This window comes from Malus sylvestris, chromosome 7 (genome assembly GCF_916048215.2).
Source record: "Malus sylvestris chromosome 7, drMalSylv7.2, whole genome shotgun sequence".
Lineage (NCBI taxonomy): Eukaryota > Viridiplantae > Streptophyta > Magnoliopsida > Rosales > Rosaceae > Malus > Malus sylvestris.
The window spans coordinates 11,806,351-11,823,875 of NC_062266.1; the positions used below are offsets into that span (position 1 = coordinate 11,806,351).

General features: G+C 39.1%; 1 protein-coding gene across 1 annotated transcript; it reads right to left on the reverse strand.

Annotated features, from left to right (window-relative positions):
- Positions 1-7,483: 7,483 nt before the first annotated feature.
- On the reverse strand, positions 7,484-9,021 carry LOC126630589 (uncharacterized). The gene is made up of 2 exons (XM_050300720.1): positions 8,591-9,021; positions 7,484-8,488 (listed from the first exon to the last, which is right to left on the reverse strand). Exons 1-2 carry the CDS (start codon positions 9,006-9,008, stop codon positions 8,442-8,444), a joined length of 465 nt encoding a protein of 154 aa, XP_050156677.1. The 5' UTR covers positions 9,009-9,021; the 3' UTR covers positions 7,484-8,441.
- Positions 9,022-17,525: the final 8,504 nt, after the last annotated feature.

Genomic DNA, 17,525 nt, shown 5'->3' on the forward strand with positions numbered 1-17,525 from the left:
AGCCTCTTGATAAGAGGGCATAATAGGAAAGAAGAAATGAATTCCCGATTCCTTCATCATCCCGGAATCCGAATACCTCACCCATGGAGGGAGTCCAATTCCTCCAATTTCAAGAATTGAATTCCATTTTTCGTGTGGGTCCCACACACCGTTGATTTTTCTAAATTGTAGTAAACACAAGAGTTATTCGTAATCAGAATCGGATTCCTTATTTTCATTCCGATTACGTGTGAAATCCCGTCCCCGGAATTTCACTATTCATTATGTATCTCGTAATTTAAGTTCGTATTTCACGTTTACGTTATTTTTATTACTTAATTTTAATTCCGTAAATTTTGGGAATTAAATTGAATAGTTATCGGGTTTGAATTTTCAAAATCAATCTTTATCTTTCGTTGACTTTTTCAAGTTTTAACTAGTGTTTTTAAATAGATCTTGAACCCACGAACACAACCGTTTGCGAGTCCGAGTTATAACGGTAAAGTTATGGACGTTTGAAGTTGTGAACTATAGATTGTGGGAATTATTTAATTCCCACATGTGGGTTAAAGGTTAAGTTAGTTTAAAAGACGACCAAATCAGATTTTTAGAAGGGGAAAAAGGACCAATAAGGGAAGAATAAAAAAAAGGGGGATTTTTCCCATTCCATTTTCGTCATCCCGTGCACCCACAAACCCCGACTTCAACCCGATTGAATTTCGGCTGATGTGAAAAATAAGTTAACACACAAAATTAAACCCTCTTTTTATCAAATGTAGTAAAGTATGTAAGTAGGGATCGTTCTAGGCCGGGGATTAGGAGGGATTGCTAAACACTTGAAAACTGACTTAAAAACATAAAAACAAAATTTAAAACACTAAACTAGACTCAAAGAATGCAAAACTATACTTTAAAATACTTAAACAAACATAAAACTCAAAACAGCAACCTAATGACTCAAAACTGCCTAAAAACCACTTTCTGGGCAGTTTTGAGAACCTAACAAGAACTTGGACGAAGTTGGATGAAAACTTGAATCAAAACACTTAGAAACACAAATCAAAACACTTTCTAACTAATCTAAGACTTCAAAATAAAGGGGGATTTGTTTTGGACGAAATTTGAAAACAAAACAGAAACTTTAAAACAAAACAGATTGTAAAACGTTTTTGGATGAAAAGGATGGATAAAAGGCTAGTTAGGAGGTTCTTCTCCACACATGACACACTTGCAAACAAAATGATTTTCAGTTGTTCTTTCAATAAATTATGAAACTCAACACCCCAAGTTAATTAGATACGCTTAAATTAACCTTCAAGTTCTCCTTAAGTTAATGAATTGGATGGAAAAGCGCATACAACAATTCAAAGCATTCCTCAAAGGTTCCTTACGTGATGAGCACAATAAAGATACAATCAAGAATCATGAAGCATAATGAGAACTATAAGTGTTGACGAGGCATTCGTTACTATGATGAGCATGAAACTAGTGCCAAGAATTCATTCAACGCGATCGTTTTCAAGCGACCTTCACTACTTGTGATTATAAGATTGTAACTATTAGGTGAAACTCCCTCATAATCTAGCATCATATTCATGCATGAAAACTAAGCGTGCACTCTCAATCAACATACACAAATAAGTTATCAATCAAGTAGATGAACGAATTGAATCCGCAACTTATGAAATAACAACTGAATGTAATCAAATCATATTGCAAGCATGTACATGGTTTCGAATCACCCCCCAAATAAGGGGGTTTAGTTTCTCATACTTGCAATTAAACAAAAACAATTGATATTAAACATAGAAAAACAAAGTAGAATACACCTAGAATGCTCCAACAACTCCAATGGAATGGCTAGCACAACTCCAAGCACTCCTCCTTCTTTGCAAGCCTTGGAACTAATGTAAATGTGTATGAATTTTTGTGTGTCTTCCTTGAAGGCTGAATGGTGCTTATATAGAGGTTGGAAATGAAAAGAATTGCAAGGTAATGGACACAAGAATCTCACGGCAAGGGAAGGGAAGGATGCTGCCAGCTTTGTTTTGCATGTGTGTGAGCTGTCTTTGTGCTCTTTCCACCTAGAAATAATCATGCCAAAGCCACCCAAAGCTATAAGTGGGAGACCAACAAGAAATCCACTTCATAGTGGTCCAATTTCTTTGCTTTTTCTGCTGTCCATTCACTCCCCTTTGCTGATTCCATTCTTCTTGCCGTGAGTGTGCATGTGTGTGTGTGTTTGTGTTGTCCTCATCACTTCCCACTCTTCCATGCTTTAATTTCTGATTCCTTGCTGCCCATGTGGTGTGTGTGTTGCTGTTTTCTTTCCTTCTTGTTGCCCATGTGGTGTTTATACTTGCACATACATGTTCTTCATCCATTTAGCTAGCAATAAACACATTTTCTGCCATCACATGGCAGCTATGATGTTTGAAGTTGTAGGCCAACACTTTGCACACACACATGCAGATTTCTAGCCCTTTGAATCATCAAATTCGTCCATCCTCATGTCTCCATGTTTGCACCATCCAATCTTGGCCCAAAAATGCTCCAAAATGCATCTTCTTGCATCCTTGGCCCATAGAACCTATAAACACACGAAAATGGCTTAAACTACTAACATAACTAAGAACTAAGAACATAAATGCACGAAAACAAACATACTAAGTCGCATAAATATGCTCCTATCAAATTCCCCCACACTTAGCTTTTGCTAGTCCTCGAGCAAAACAAAGAAACAAAACATAAGAACAAAACAAAACCTAAACCTTCCAACATTTACCTTAGGGATTTTCAATGCAACATGACATGCAAAAGATCATCATAACCACAGATTTTTGCCTTCCCTACCCTTGAGCACATACTTAATCATAGTCACCACATACTAGTTCACATATAACCAATTAAAACGATGTTTTGAATGTAGTAACATGCCTTAGAGAATTTGCTCAATTCCTTACAAGATACACTCTTATTTTCACTCTGATTTTCTGACTACTTACCCTACACTAGATGTATGTGAGAAGATTGATGTAAACATGAAAACGAACACTCACATATGTTTATAGCAAAGAAAGCAATTTCTGGAGTTATTAAGCATGTATAGATATGATCTCATGACTGGAATGCTACTACTTAGATGCGAGAACCAGTGACACCATATGCTCATACCAATCCCAAACTCCACATATTGAAACACATAACACTCAAGATTGAAGTTAAGGGTTGTAACGGGGTTAGGGGTGATTGGCTAACAATGAAAGGTAAGGAAACAAACGTTTTTAAAGCATAATAAGCAAAGTAATGAAATTGATGCTTAGAATTCCCTTTGAATGCAGCAACTAACTTTAAACACAATGGGGTTATTCATTCAACTTTTTAGGGCCGATTTCAACTTTTGGACCCTTTCTACAACAAACAACACTTGTGAGCCTTTCCTCACTTATTTCAAACTCTTTTTCTTTTCTTTTCAACACTTTTTCTTTTTCTAACCCGTGCCTTATTACTTTCTTTTGGCACTCAACACACAAAAATCTTATTCCCCCACACTTGTTTTCTGCATAAGGACAATCAAAAGGAATTCATTTGAAGTCATGCTTCATTACGCTTTAAAAACAAGGGTATGGATAGTCCTAATCTAGGCTAGGTAAGGGTAATGTGGGTTAATAAAGAAAATAGGCTAAACAAGGCTCAACGGAGTTAAACTTAAACAAATATGCACGAGATAGGCTTTTTGGCTCTAGTTCACTACACAACTTTCATCTTGAATATGTGTTATGCAAATCAATGTCATGCTTTGAATGGAACGGGCATAAGTTCTAGTATTTGGAACTAAATGATGAAACGCCTTCTAAGTAGCAACCAAGCAAAGAATGATGAGATCATGCAACGACTTTAGACAACAAAAATGCACAGATTAATAACTCTCCAAAGAACGTATTAGGCTCAAGTCTCTCAGGGTTGTAGTGTTAGTTTGAGTTCCTGCCTTCAAGCATGTTACAAAAACTGATTTTTTTTTCTTCGTGATTACATGTGAATTCGTAAACTATAACTATAACCAAGCATAAATCAAGAGCATATCAAACTTCCATCCATGTTTATAACTTTCTTTAACAGTCATGCAATTAAAAACCAAATCCTCATTATTGTGTTGGAAGGTACCCTAAGACACAAATAAGCGCACAAAAACAACTCTTTTTTGGATTTCCAAAAACAATTTTTCAAATTTTTATGAATTTTCGGATTTTTATGTCAAAACACACTGAAACACTCCAAAACAGCTTAAAAATACTTAAAACAACAAGGAACAATACTAGAAGTAATGGGTGATAATTTTCTACGAATTTCATGTAAAACACTAGTTACCCCCCCCCCACACTTAAATCAAACATTGTCCTCAATGTTTCAAGCATATACTCACACCAAAAACAAGCAAATAATAAACGATAAAAAAAACATGACAAATATGGCAAAGTAAAAACCAGACAGAGTAGAGTTTAAGAACGCAAATCTGGTTTTGGAGATAGTTGATCTTGTTGACTTTCCACAGCTTTGATCTTGAACTGGATTGGAATTGTACGACGAAGCTTTTCTCTTTGGCGATGTTGCAATTCCTTATTTGTTCTCCAAGCAGATGTGGCAGCTTCTCTAGTTCTTCATCTCAGACTCCTTCCGCTGGGATGATTGTGCAAGCTGCATTCTTCTCTGCTTGTTTCTTCTGCACGACGGGCAGGCACGAGGGAAAGGTGTTGGTCTGTTTCTTTCTTCAATCTTTCCAAGTGCCCACCTCTTGCTTTCTTTCTCCTTGTCCCTAGTTGAGGATGAATCAACACGTTGTCTCCACATGCTTCGAGGTATCATCTTCACTTCCCTTATAAGTGAGAAACAAAGAGAAAGCACAAGATGATGAGTACTCGAGAGCAAGTGCTGGCTGGAGAAAGGACAGGGAGAAAGCATGATATGAGATACTCGTGCTTTCAACCTGTATGATATGAAATACTTGTGCTCTGGATGGGTTGTTTGCAAGGGTATCCCAGGGGATGAGAAATACAGAGTGACTCGAGAGGGTTTGTTGGAAAGCCATTTCATAGAGATGAAGAAGTGCTGAGAGGGTGTGCCTTTGCTGTGGAAGGCGAAGGTAGATACTTATAGGGCTTTTCTTCACAACCGGAACTATTCTCTCACTCATTGTCGGCAGCCGGTGGATGGATGAATAGTACAAATTACGCGTTTTCTGACAAAGCTGCCCGTAATTTCCGCAAAGCTGCAAGTTGCATGTGACGAGTGACGACACGTCTGGACAAATTGATCTTTTGAAATCCGGGGTTCGGCTCGTGGTTTCTGAGCAAGCCCATTTTTTGAGAAATGAAACGCCTCTTTTGAGAAAAGAATCCGGCTTTTGAGAAATGAGCCTCGACTCTTCGATTTGCGAGAGGACGCTTCTTCGATTTCTGAGGAGTGCCTCTTTGATTTCTTCTTTTTATAGAGGCATTAATTTTGTTCCACAACACACTTGAGCTCCCTCCTGTAAACACTCCCTTCTTGCACTTCCGAAATCTTAATCTGTCCGATCTCTTCTTTCTCCAAAACCTCTTAAAAATGTCTGGCCCTTCTGATCGTCGTTTTGATTTGAACCTTGGTGAAGGTGCAGCCCCGCCTTCTCCAGACAACATATGGCGCCCGTCCTTCATATCCCCTACTGGTCCTCTTACCGTTAGGGATTCGATGATGAAAAATGACATGACCGCTGCGGTGGTGGCCCGGAACCTTGTCACCCCCAGAGATAACAGACTGCTCGCTAGACGGTCTGATGAATTGGCGGTTAAGGAGTCTCTGGCTCTTAGCGTGCAGTGTGCGGGTTCTGTGTCCAACATGGCCCAACGCCTATTTGCTCGAACCCGTCACGTTGAATCGTTGGTGGCTGAAATACAGAGTCTCAAAGAGGAGATTAGAGGACTCAAGCATGAAAATAAACAATTGCATAAGCTTGCACACAGTTATGCCATAAACATGAAGAGGAAAATTGACCAGCTGCAGGAAAATGATGGTCAGATTTTACTTGATCACCGGAGGTTTGTGGGTTTGTTCCAACCGCATCTGCCTTCGTCTTCTGGGGCGGCACCGCGTAGTGAAGCTCCAACTGATCAACCTCTGATACCTCCTCCTTCCGTGGCTCCGCCGACTACTGCAACTCTGCCGACTACTGCGACCTCTCCCAAGCAGCCTTTGTGAAGGCTCCCTCTTGTATTATGCTATGTTTCTTTATTTCCCAGATTCCTGTTCATTTCATGAAGTTTAATGTCAAAAATCCCTTGCATATTTGTTAATATTTCAAAATAGAAAATCATAACCAAAAATAATTAAACAAGTAATAAAATTGACAATCAAGCAGAATAAATGGGTTGCCTCCCTTAAAGCGCTTGCTTTAACGTCTTCCAGCCGGACGATGAACACCTTCACTTCTCCTTGGAACCCACGGCATGCAGTAGGATATCCTCCACAACATGCTCCACAAAGTTCTCGTAGATTACATCCTTGAACGGAAATGGATAGTGATGTTTGTTGATGGGTGCGTTGTGTTGCCTAAGGTTCATGTTCATACGCCCACCATCGGGGATTTGCTTGGGTACCTGCACCAAAGAAGGGAACCACCTATCAACTTTAAATGGCATTGGATTTGGATTAGGTGGCTTACCTATGTGATGTGATGAAGTGGCAGCAATGTGAACATTCTTCCCCATGGTGCTTTCGGCCACTTTGAGCATTTTGAGGGCAGTGGCCGTATGGTCCTTGTACTCCACTCCAATTCCCTCGTCTTGCATGGTTCTTGATGCATCCTTCGTGCTTGGTGCTGAATGGTCCGGTCTTATCTTTTCAATTTTACCAATGGCACAACAAGAATGAACAATATTAGGAGTCTCAATGGATTCAGAAATTTTAAAACTAATCATGTCGCCACCAAATGCCATAGTGACTAATCCTTTGGCCACGTCAATCTTCGTTTGAGCTGTTTTCATGAATGGCCTTCCAAGGAGGATGGGCAATGAAGGGGCATGGTCCGATTCATCCATTTCGAGGACATAGAAATCCGCTGGGAAGACTAAATGATCAACCTGCACTAAAACGTCTTCCAAAACTCCCTTTGGATAAGCGTTAGATCTATCGGCCAATTGTATGATTACACCATCATGTTTAAGTGCTCCTAGATTCATAGATGCATAAACAGAATATGACATAACATTAATAGATGCTCCTAAATCTAGCATGGCAGATTTGAAACGGGTATTACCAATGACACATGGAATTGTAAAACTTCCCGGGTCTTTGCATTTGGGGGGTAGTTTATGTTGCAAGATGGCGGAGACATTCTCACTTACATGTACCACCTCTTTCTCCCGGACACGTTTCTTTGTTGTACAAAGCTTCTTTAAACACTTGGCATACTTCGGGATTTTCTTTATGGCATCAAGGAGGGGAATGTTGACATGCACCTTTCTAAATGTCTCTAGAACATCTTTTTCCTCCTCTTCGTTCTTTGATTGCAAAAATCTGCTAGGAAATGGGACATTGGGCAGATTAGTGTTCGAAATCACAACATTTGGAACATTCTTACCTGAGGTGGACGGATGGGATGTCTTAGATGGCTGCGGCATGGGTGATGGTACCCTTGCCGTGGGGTAGGTGTTCTCATCTTCTTCGAGTTGTATCTTCTTATCTTCCTTGTTTCTCACCTCTTTTCCACTTCGTAATGTGATAGCCTTTACAGATTCGAAGCCACCCTTTGGATTGACCACCGTAATGCTTGGTAACTTACCATTTTCACGGAATTACCCCAAAAATTCGGCCATTTGGCCCATTTGCTTCTTCAGCTCATTAACCTCCTTTGCTTGGTTCTGCATTCCCTGCGCCATGGTGGTTAGTAACTGATATGTTTTATCATCATTCATAGACGTACCTGGGTTAGTTTGGGAAGATTGTGCCTGAGGAGGTGGTTGTGGTTCCATTGGCCTTGGAAAGAAACCCGGGGGTTGTCGGAATCCACTTTGTTGGCCATATTGTGGTGCATCTCTCCATCTGAAATTGGGGTGGTCACGCCATCCCGGGTTGTATGTATTGGAGAAAGGATCATTCCTTGGTTGGTTTTGATTCCCATAACCCACAGCATTGGCCGATTCCCATCCTCCATTCTCAATTAATTGAGGGCATTGATCAGATTGGTGTCCTTGAATGGAGCATACACCACAGATTGTAGTTCCTTACGTTTTGGGGCCTTCAACCAACTGCGATAACATAGACGTAAGGTTAGCCATTTGGGATTGTAACTCAGAAATAGAACTTACCTCATTGACATGATGTGGCCGTGGGGTGTCTCTTTGCCCAACACCTTCATATTGTTGTGCATTGAGTGCTCGATTCGCAATGAGAGTTTTGGCATCCCTAGGTGTCTTATCCACTAGAGCTCATCCTGCGGAAGCATCCAACATTTGCCGTTCAAGTGGTAAAAGACCTTCGTAAAAGTATTGAAGAAGTAGCTCCTCCTTCATCTGATGCTGTGGACAAGAAGCAACAAGTGATTTAAATCGTTCATAATAAGATGGGAAAGATTCACCTTGGCTTTGCTGAATTCCACTTATTTTTTTACGAAGAAGAATGATGCGAGAAGTTGGGAAAAACTTCTCCAGAAACGCCCTCTTCATACTCTCCCAAGATGTAACTGTACCGGGAGCCAACTCGTATAACCAATCCTTGGCTTTGTCCATTAAAGAGAATGGAAAAGCCTTCATCTTTAAAATACTTCCGTCAACGGTAACCGGAGTCATACTTGAGCACACCACTTCAAATTCTTTCAAATGTTTGTTCGGATCCTCCATGGACAGCCCATGGAACTTTGGAATGTGGTGGAGCAAACTTGACTTTAATTCGAACTCTTCGGTTTTACCTTGAGCAGCCATGGGATATTGGATACACAATGGTGCGGCATTATCCAAACCCGAGGCGGCAAGCTCCTTGAGTGTACGGTTGTCCATGGCTATACCTTGCTCTTCTCCACCCACTTGTGCCGTGGCCTTCTCTTCAACCTCAAATTCTTGCTCTTCTAATTCAGGCTCGGGACTAGGAGGATTAGACTCTTGCAATTTCTTTTTCCTTTTCAAAGTCCTCTCAAAATCACAGTCAAAGTCGGAGATATGCTCACGAACAGGTTGTGAGCTACGGGTCATAAACTAGTACCTAAAAACAAAGAAAACAAAACAAATCAGCAACTTAAACAGAAACTTAAACAAAATACAATAATTCGAAAGAAAACAATCCAAGAGATTAGCAAAGTTGCTAATCCCCGGCAACGGCGCCAAAATTTGATGTGAAAAATAAGTGAACACACAAAATTAAACCCTCTTTTTATCAAATGTAGTAAAGTATGTAAGTAGGGATCGTTCTAGGCCGGGGATTAGGAGGGATTGCTAAACACTTGAAAACTGACTTAAAAACATAAAAAAAAAATTTAAAACACTAAACTAGACTCAAAGAATGCAAAACTATACTTTAAAATACTTAAACAAACATAAAACTCAAAACAGCAACCTAATGACTCAAAACTGCCTAAAAACCACTTTCTGGGCAGTTTTGAGAACCTAACAAGAACTTGGACGAAGTTGGATGAAAACTTGAATCAAAACACTTAGAAACACAAATCAAAACACTTTCTAACTAATCTAAGACTTCAAAATAAAGGGGGATTTGTTTTGGACGAAATTTGAAAACAAAACAGAAACTTTAAAACAAAACAGATTGTAAAACATTTTTGGATGAAAAGGATGGATAAAAGGCTAGTTAGGAGGTTCTTCTCCACACATGACACACTTGCAAACAAAATGATTTTCAGTTGTTCTTTCAATAAATTATGAAACTCAACACCCCAAGTTAATTAGATACGCTTAAATTAACCTTCAAGTTCTCCTTAAGTTAATGAATTGGATGGAAAAGCGCATACAACAATTCAAAGCATTCCTCAAAGGTTCCTTACGTGATGAGCACAATAAAGATACAATCAAGAATCATGAAGCATAATGAGAACTATAAGTGTTGACGAGACATTCGTTACTATGATGAGCATGAAACTAGTGCCAAGAATTCATTCAACGCGATCGTTTTCAAGCGACCTTCACTACTTGTGATTATAAGATTGTAACTATTAGGTGAAACTCCCTCATAATCTAGCATCATATTCATGCATGAAAACTAAGCGTGCACTCTCAATCAACATACACAAATAAGTTATCAATCAAGTAGATGAACGAATTGAATCCGCAACTTATGAAATAACAACTGAATGTAATCAAATCATATTGCAAGCATGTACATGGTTTCGAATCACCCCCCAACTAAGGGGGTTTAGTTTCTCATACTTGCAATTAAACAAAAACAATTGATATTAAACATAGAAAAACAAAGTAGAATACACCTAGAATGCTCCAACAACTCCAATGGAATGGCTAGCACAACTCCAAGCACTACTCCTTCTTTGCAAGCCTTGGAACTAATGTAAATGTGTATGAATTTCTGTGTGTCTTCCTTGAAGGCTGAATGGTGCTTATATAGAGGTTGGAAATGAAAAGAATTGCAAGGTAATGGACACAAGAATCTCACGGCAAGGGAAGGGAAGGATGCTGCCAGCTTTGTTTTGCATGTGTGTGAGCTGTCTTTGTGCTCTTTCCACCTAGAAATAATCATGCCAAAGCCACCCAAAGCTATAAGTGGGAGACCAACAAGAAATCCACTTCATAGTGGTCCAATTTCTTTGCTTTTTCTGCTGTCCATTCACTCCCCTTTGCTGATTCCATTCTTCTTGCCGTGAGTGTGCATGTGTGTGTGTGTGTTTGTGTTGTCCTCATCACTTCCCACTCTTCCATGCTTTAATTTCTGATTCCTTGCTGCCCATGTGGTGTGTGTGTTGCTGTTTTCTTTCCTTTTTGCTGCCCATGTGGTGTTTATACTTGCACATACATGTTCTTCATCCATTTAGCTAGCAATAAACACATTTTCTACCATCACATGGCAGCTATGATGTTTGAAGTTGTAGGCCAACACTTTGCACACACACATGCAGATTTCTAGCCCTTTGAATCATCAAATTCGTCCATCCTCATGTCTCCATGTTTGCACCATCCAATCTTGGCCCAAAAATGCTCCAAAATGCTCCAAAATGCATCTTCTTGCATCCTTGGCCCATAGAACCTATAAACACACGAAAATGGCTTAAACTACTAACATAACTAAGAACTAAGAACATAAATGCACGAAAACAAACATACTAAGTCGCATAAATATGCTCCTATCATCGGCCAATCTCCACCATTTTTTCAGGTCATTCTCAACCCTCTACCACCTGCAACTTATTCCACAACCTCTCATCTACCTTATTTGCTCAAATTGAAGGGTTTTTAAGGCCAAATTTAGGTAGAACTCCACCGGAAAACCTGGGGGTTCTCGATGGCGATTCGTCATTCCGATGAGTATCACCATTCACTATCACCCTTGATCAACTTCTCTTGGACCCAAGAACAACACCCAATCAGTTGTAGGGGCGTTGGAACACCAAGGAAGCCGAATTGAAGAACACCCACCTTAGGGTTTTCGACGGATGCGAGGAGCCAATCTGAGGGCCTTCCCGGCCAAATTGGACTTGGCCACAGGTATAAAGTTTACTCTACTTGTTGAGATTTTTATTCCTATAAAATTTGAGAATTTTTGGAAAAAGTCGAATTTCCCAGTGTGTGACATCTGATTTATGAAATGCTGATGGTTAACATTATGTATGTATAGTCTTATTTGAAAATTACCCATTTATCATGTTGCATTTGTTGCTTTAAAGTTAGTGAATGCATTAATGTAATGTTGATGATGGGGAATCGACAATTATATTGCCCCATAATGTGAAATTGTTTCTCTTCATATTTGGTACAATTTTGCTCGAGTTGTTAGTATACATTTAGTCAGACGTGGTCCAGATTTTATCCTTGTGATGACAGTGAATAGCCATTGTTGATGAGCATATTGATTCCATCTCATTGGTTTAGCATTATCAGACCTTTCTGCTTATGTCTAAAGTTGAACGAATCCTTATATGTATGTATAAATTAATGAAGGGATGAATTTGTTTCCTTATCTACCGTATACATATATATATATGTATGCATATTCAAAGGAACTTACTTATATCCCCAGATATATATATATATGCACCAACTGCCAAGACTTTTATATACAGGTTCATCTATATTTGTAAGTAGCATCTTCACTTATTTTCTCTAACTGTTTTCATTCAAATGTTACATTTATTTTGACCATGTTAATTCAAGTTAACCAAAATAGGACTTGGATCTCATAGTGTGAATTGGTAGTTCCAAGTAATCTAATTAAGACTAGAGTCGGAAGTGATGCATTTAGTAATTGCATATACTTGAGAATAAGAGTTGATCGAGGTGATGGATGCTTGTAGTAATAATTTGAAACAATGCTTTGGTACCTAGATGGGAAATTCAGAAATGGATGGTGTATGTGCTCATGTTGTAAATCATAAGTGTGGAGGTAGGAGGTAAGTTGTGTGTTGGTTTGATAGCACCATTTCCATGATGTAGACACTTATTTCACATGCGACAGGTCTGGGTAAATTATGAGAAATCGTTTGATACTTTGATTCCGTTAAGTAGTCCAGAATCCTTGTTCTTGCTCATTTCCATAAGGTTATCTTAGAATTCTAGATTCGTGTGAATGGGAATTACCCATGATGGATCTTGTGAATACAAATTAGAATTACCATATTATTATCCATAACCCAAGTATGGAATTATGTAGAGTTCTTTAATTAAATTCGTGAAATGATATGCTATCTCACTGATTGATTAACGTGATTAAATATTAATATTGTGCTTCGTAATTCCTTGATATGTTACAAGTTATGGATTGAGATATAATGTTGGAAGCATAGTGATTGGTATGATGTAGTGAAATGTGATTTGACTTGTGTATTGGAAATGGTTGTGACATGTGATTGAAATGCATATTGAATTGCTTGGGAGATGTGAGGTCTAGTAATGGACCGATAACCCATTGTGGTGGGGATTTATTGCTCGATATTGTTTCGTTTCGTTGAGTCTTTGTGAATTGAGTAACTTGAATCATGTCTTGTTCTTTCGAGCCGTTGTTATGATTCCTGGACTTCTGTTCAGTTCTGTTGAGTAGTCCGGAACTGAGTTCTGATTGGATTCCGTTGAGTGATGGTCCGGAATCCCTTATACTTCGCGATTCCGTTAAGTGATGGTCCAAAATCGTATCATGATTGGATTCCATTGAGTGACGGTCCGGAATCCCTTCTACTCCATAATTCCGTTAAGTGATGGTCCGGAATCGTATCCTAATTGGATTCCGTTGAGTGATGGTTCCGAATCCCCTTTGGTGCCTTGGTTCCATTGGGTGGTCCAAAATTCCCTTTTTCAGAGATGTAGTCTTCGGCCGAACTGTGGCGCTCTAGCCCGCATTTCGACGTGTTGTATGTGTTATTGATGATGTGATGGTTGGCATTATTGATGGATGTGATTATGGAATGATGTTGGTTATGGTTATGGTAATTATGATTAGACTCATTGAACTTTATGACCAGTGAATATGATTATGCTCCGTCGTTTGTCCCTTGTAATATTGCATGTTATGCATTGTGATATAGTGTTGAGACATAGCGATTTAATTGATGAATATTTGAGTGTAGTGAAATGACGAACTACGGATGGCTTGATCCCTAATGAGGGTACGTAGGCAGTATAATGAGGAGGTTAGATGCAGCCATAAAGTATACGAAAAACTACTATGTGATTCGATTCTCGAGTTGTGCTTTGTAATATCCTGGAGGCGGGGTATATGATATATACGGGTATTGGTGTCGACACATGTCGATCCTAGACGGATGTTGGAATCGGGGCTTGACATTACTGGTACGTAAACACACCCTTAATCAAGAAGAGGCTAGTGAGCCGTGGTGACTTTTTTGGGATGTTGGCTGGAATCCTCACAATGGAAATTTGGCCGAATAAGTCATGATTGCTGGTTTGGGGTTTAACATATATATATAGGCAGGCCGAACTGCCTGGAAAGACTTTTCTCGACCTCGACCGCAATGTATTCTTCTCGACCTCGGCCCATTTTACCCTCGACCCCAATCCCAATTCTTCTCGACCTTGATTTATGATTATTTATCACTTATCTTCGACCATGGGTTGTTCTTTGGTCAAAAGGAGCTGTGACCATGTTCCATCGGCAAGTTACTAAGAATCAAGTGAACAGTGGCAAGGGATGACGGTCAAAGTACTTCTGATTGGCTGGAGAGACTTAATTTCCTTAACCATTCGGCTTATGAGCCGAAGCTTAAGGAAACTGGGGGGCAACGTTTGGACCCAAAATTACACAATCGGCCCGAATGATCGAAGCCGTTAATGAATATAGCTCTTAACCGTTGGATGGCATAATATTTAAGACAATTACTATTGAAGGATATATTGTGGTTTTAATCATGATATAATCCTTTGATGGTGAATTATCTTGATACTTTCTTGTACAAGATAAATGGGGCGATATCTCCAACTTCAAGACTCCTGTGGTAAGGTATTTGATCAGATGGTTTTGAAGTAGTAATGATGATGAAGAGTGTCGTCCGAAAGGAATATTCGTTAACTTTTATGTCTGGTTAAACAACAATTTTCATCAAAATTAAATGTTTGTCAGATAAGAGAACAAGGGGGTATGGATAAGATTGAATAAGTGTTTGACTAATGCCGTGCAAGAGTTAGATTACAGTGACATATTGCAATTCACATTGCATGTGTGGTTGCACCTGAACAGATGTCATAGAAAAAGAAAGCTTTATAGTTGCATTGGGAGTCTTAATGGGATAAAGCAAGGCATTGATGGGAGTTCTGATGTGATAAACTTAGAAGCCTAGATAGGTTTTTGCTTTGTTTGAAAAGCCACGAATATCAATCTGAAGGATAGGCCTCTAACACGATTCAATTTTTTCTCCGCAAGTTTGAGTTGATGTTGGACTCTACAATATTATCAGTCATTGCCAAACAAAAAATATGAATACTATAAATACAAGGTGCGCTGCATCATTTGAGCCCCCTCCAATTCAGCACACAAACTGCCATGCGCAAACTCTCGCTCTACGCGAAACCTTTTAATAACCTTGAGATTTTGATTTTCCTTTTCCCGCCTACACATCTTCAGTTTGGATAAACAACACTGTGGAGGCACACCTTCAGTTTGGATAAACATCACTGTTACCGTAGAATCAACCGACCGCGGAGCACGTTCAGTTTGGATAAACAACACTGCGTCAAGGCCGACTGATTACCTATCCAAATCTCGGCCAAGAAGGATTTTTGAGTTCTTGTTGGCAGAGGTCATCTCATTAGGCTTCTCGACGAAGTGAGGTGTTACATATTATTAGGCTCGGCACATTGAACGCCGAGTTGTTTTATGATTGAATACTCACAAGTAGGATTTAGAGTTCGATATTCTGACAACCGAACCACATTTACGATTAAGACGTACATCTGCTTTGAGTACTTGTGCCCATATAGTCTGGTGTCGATTCGTCGTGCTTATACTCTTACGAATATAATCACTATGACCGAATCCGGCGCCGACAATTTGTGAACTTCGCAGAACTAGCAGCCTTGTCTTCAGACTATAGAACCTGAAGGCCGAGACGAGTTCCTTCCTCAGCCGCAGTCGCAAGATCAAGAAGTCAGCAGCACACCCAATGCCACGCAACTACTCCCCGGCCAAGCTCGGGCACCAAGTTGGCACGCCCTGCACATAACCGAATGACATAGTTAGCTCGTTAGTTACTCGACCTGCGCACCACATAGGCTTGGTAGTTTTTAGGGCCAACAACGTGAAATCAAAAGTTAGAAAAATGAGCAGCACCATAGAAGAAACAAGTCTTGACTTGACCCCAACAATCTAATCTTGTAAAACCTTTTATTCTTTGTGAATGGTTTTCATTAAGAAAAAGACTAATAGGTACAAGAGACTTATACAGATACATGGATCAATCAAAATCTTAAAATTAAGGCCAATACAAATAATTACATGAATTAGACTCCTATGTGAATGGAAAGTAAGCTGAGATGACTGTACGGTAACCAAGGAGATGGACTCCTTAAATCAAGGGATTGATGATAGGCTTTGCATTACTCAACACTCCACCTCAAGTTGGAATGGATGTTGATTATTCCTAACTTGCAAAGCAAAGTTGTGAACTGGTATAAACTCAGTGACTTTGTGAAGGTGTCAGTTGGTTGTTTCATGGTTGAAATGTGAGATGTCCAAATCATCCCACTTTGAAACTTCTCTCGTACGAGGTGGCAATCAATTTCCATGTGCTTGGTTCTTTCGAGAAAGACCGAATTCGAAGCGATGTGAAGTGTCGCTTGATTATCGGAATATAACTTAACTGGATGTTTATGTTTGACACTTAAGTCTTGTAAAACATATTTCAACCAAGTGACTTCACAACTTTAGACTATAGTAACTAGATAGTAATGCTTGCGCGTTACTGTGGGATAACAAACTGACTTTCCAGCAGTATATAAATTTGAGCTAAGAAATGCATCTCGGTATAACATTGATTAATCTAAACAAAACTACCATGGCAAAGGAAAGAATTTTATTTGCTGCAGAAAAGTTCTTGTTTTGATACCTTACAAAGGTAATTTGTTGAAAAAGATTACGACATTAACATATATAAGAGTGTTTATCTCTGCACCTAAGATATTGTGTCAAAAGCCCCTCCCCAGAATCTAGAGTGTTGTTATAAATAAGACAAGAATTTTACTTTTAAGGTTGCTGCTTTTTCTTTTTCATCGTAACCGGATGCAGCTGAAGCGAAGTTGGCTCCAATCAGAAGGTTCTTCCCTGATGCTTGTGGGCTAAGGTACGCCGGTGGATGAGTAGTGAACCCCAAAGTGTTATCTGCATATATAAATACCTCACATTAGGTTTTTGCCAGTGAATTAAATTTCCTTGGATATTCTAATTAACTACTGATGGAGAAGAATATTGTAAGAAAAATAAAATAGGATAAATTACATTTTATCTTCTCGGCTTTAAGTGCAATTGAAACTTCGTACATTATCTTTAAAGTATTTTGATTTTATACATTTATTATTATTTCATTTTAATATAAAAAATCTGTTAAGTAACATGTTTAAGTAATGACGTGTCAAATACATGGCCCATATATTCTGATGACAAGGCAAAAATAAAATTACAAAAAAATCAATTTAAATACAAAAATAAACTAAAACAAGGATTTGCGTCCTCTCCTGAGCCCAAGGAAAGGATCCTCCTGACCAAGTATTGTGGGCCGTTAGATTTTTATCTAATGGCTACAAACATGAAATCCTTTTAAAGTTCTAATTATAGCCGTTAGATGAAAATCCAACAGCCCACAATGCTTGGTCAGGAGAATCCTCTCCTTGGCTCGGGAG